The sequence below is a fragment of the Gavialis gangeticus genome, unplaced genomic scaffold (genome assembly GCF_001723915.1).
Source record: "Gavialis gangeticus isolate Ggan-Ray unplaced genomic scaffold, GavGan_comp1, whole genome shotgun sequence".
NCBI classification, from domain to species: Eukaryota; Metazoa; Chordata; order Crocodylia; family Gavialidae; genus Gavialis; species Gavialis gangeticus.
The window spans coordinates 180111865-180114425 of record NW_017729024.1 but is presented as its reverse complement, the minus strand read 5'-3'; the positions used below and the strand labels follow the sequence as shown (position 1 = coordinate 180114425).

General features: G+C 48.9%; 1 protein-coding gene across 1 annotated transcript in view; it reads left to right on the top strand.

Moving 5' to 3' along the window:
- Positions 1 to 2561, top strand: part of MYO5B (myosin VB) — a 98547-nt gene that overhangs the window by 74204 nt on the left and 21782 nt on the right. Inside the window, exon 11 of the mRNA XM_019518298.1 lies at positions 421 to 619. Within this exon, the coding sequence (XP_019373843.1) occupies positions 421 to 619 (199 nt within the window). The remainder of the gene's footprint in view (positions 1 to 420; positions 620 to 2561) is intronic.

Below are 2561 nucleotides of genomic sequence, written 5' to 3'. Positions count from 1 at the left end.
GACACCGAAGGAGCAGCCCTCTGGCTGGGGAGCAGGCCTTTAAGGTGAGTTTGTAGAGCTCCAGCCGGGAGGCTGCATGTGTGCACGTCCCCATGGCACTTTATTTTTGTAGTGGTACAAAGTGGCTCAGTATTCTGGGCTCGCGTTCATGGGTAGTGCTACAATGCCTAAAATAGCAATGAGGTAATTCAAATAATTGTCTTGTAGCCCCTTTGCCAAATGGAACTTGCTCTTGATTTTTGCCTAGAATGATGGGCTGTGTTTTCCAGCACTCGCCTCTAAACCAAAACTGGGCATTTTTCTAGGAGCTGCAGCAGCTCAAACAGAAGTCACAGCCTTGATTCAGAAATCACTGGGGTAATGCACAGCAAGGTCCAACTGAGTGATTCTAACATCCGCTTTTATTCTGCCTCCTCCCAGGCTCCTTGAAGCCCAGCTCCAGGATCAGAGACGAGAGCATGAAGAAGAGGTGGAGGTTCTGAAAGCTCAGGTGGAAGCTATGAGAGAGGAGATGGAGAAACAGCAACAGGCCTTTTTCCAGACCCTTCAGCTCTCGCCAGAGGCTCAGGTGGAGTTTGGTCTTCAGCAAGAAATCACACGTCTCACTAATGAAAATTTGGTAAGGGACTGTGTAAGAGACCAGTTTCCTTTGTGTTCGATGCTGCCAAACCAGAGCTTGAGGTGACAGGTTAAAAAAGGAAAGTGGTAAAGGCAAGAGTGTGGTGTCCCTCTGTCTGCCCTGCTCATGCATGGGTTTGCAGAGCTACTCTAGCATAAGCCATCTGCAGGCCATTATCTACATGATTAGTCTTGAGCACTCCCAGCTGGTCAGCCCTGCAGCACTTTTAGATTGTTACTGAGTACTGAACTGCTAGTTTATAGAAGTGGGAGGATGACTCGTGCTGTGTGTTGTAAAGGCCCCATTTTCCCAAGTACCCCTGTGGCAATGTGCCTTCCCTACACACCCACACTGCACGACCTCCTACCAAATGTAATGGCTTATGGCCATGGACTGGCCCTATACCCTTTAGGGGGGAAAAATAATTTCCTCCAGTTGCAGCAGTTACTCGGTAGAATTTTATGGCTCATGCTACACAGGAAATTGGACCAGATGATTGTAGTTGTCTCTTCTGGCCTTAAACCTCTGAATCTTGGGGCATTGTTAAGTGGTATAAAACCTTGGTGCTTTCAGTCTGAGTGGATGGGTTGGTGCTGCTTGGGGAACGTTATCATGGTCAAACTGATGAAATCAGTAACGTCAGAATTTAAATATGAATGGTGTCAAGGAAGCAGACTCTCTCAGGTGGCAAATTGTAAATAACTGCGCATTGCTTCCAAGAGAAGTTGAGTAGGGAGACCTGGGTTTGTGTATGTGGGATACGTAGAGGGCACTGAAGAATGATTTCCTCTTCAAATGGTCCTAAACTGTCACAGGGAGAGAGAACCCTTTTGAGGCTTATTTGGGGCAACAGTTACCACTTTTCTGGGCTAGGAAAAGTACCTCTTACAGTGAAACAAAAATGGCCTGCTCAGCATGCCACCTGTTTGAACGTTTGTCCTGTGTCCGGGACATTACTGGCAGCTCACAACAGTCTTGGCAGCAAGAAACCCCAGGGTTAAGAGAAGCTGTGGTTTACTGATGTCACTGGAATGGAGGCAGGATCAGGCCCAGGATTTGCCCCCCCACCTTATAGATGGCACTTCTGCTGGTGCCTTAAAGGCGAAGCAGCCCATCCTGACCTCACCACGAACAGTCCATCATTTGGATGATGATCCGTATTTTACTTAGCCGTGGAGAGGAGGGGATGACCGACAGTATGGGGAGGTAGGAACATGAGAAGTGCCATACTGGGTCAGACCAGTGGTCCATCTAGCTCACTATCCTGTCTCCGATAGTGGCAAAAGTGGATGTTAGATCAATGGTGCTCAAGCTTTTGGCCCTACAAGCCAGATGAGTGGTATAGGACTAGTTTGTAGGTTGGACCAAGCCCAGTGTACTAGGATTGGGCCCTGGAGCTGGCACCTCTCCCTCCCTGCCCCAAAGTGCTGGGACTGGGCCCTGAAACCCTACACTGCCCCTGCTTGCCAGGATTGGCCCCTGGGGACCTGGTACTGCCCACCCCCGCAGGCTGGGATTGGGCCCCTGGAGCCAGGTGCCCTTGAATGACCAAGCCCAAGGCAGAACTCTGGATCTGCTCAGATACAAGTGGGGCGAGTGAGTCTGTGCCCAAAGGCTATTAAAGTGCAGATCTGCTCTGCGGAAATGATCTAGCACCTTCTATTCAACAGCTGTGCTCCTGGCCTGCATGCAGTCGCACATGCTGACGTCGGGAGCAAAACTAGGGTGCAACACTGTTCACTCCCTAAGGGCCTGATCATGCAAAGTGCTGAGTACTTGTGTTTCCACTAGATTCGATGGGAGTTGAGGGAAATCAGGCCCTAACACCATAATTTTTGTATCGGAAAGTTGCTACCAGGGAATGGAGCCTGTCTTAACTCAGAACAGCAACATGTAAAAAAAAAAAAAAAAAAAAAAAAAAAAACCCCCAAAATTGTTTTTT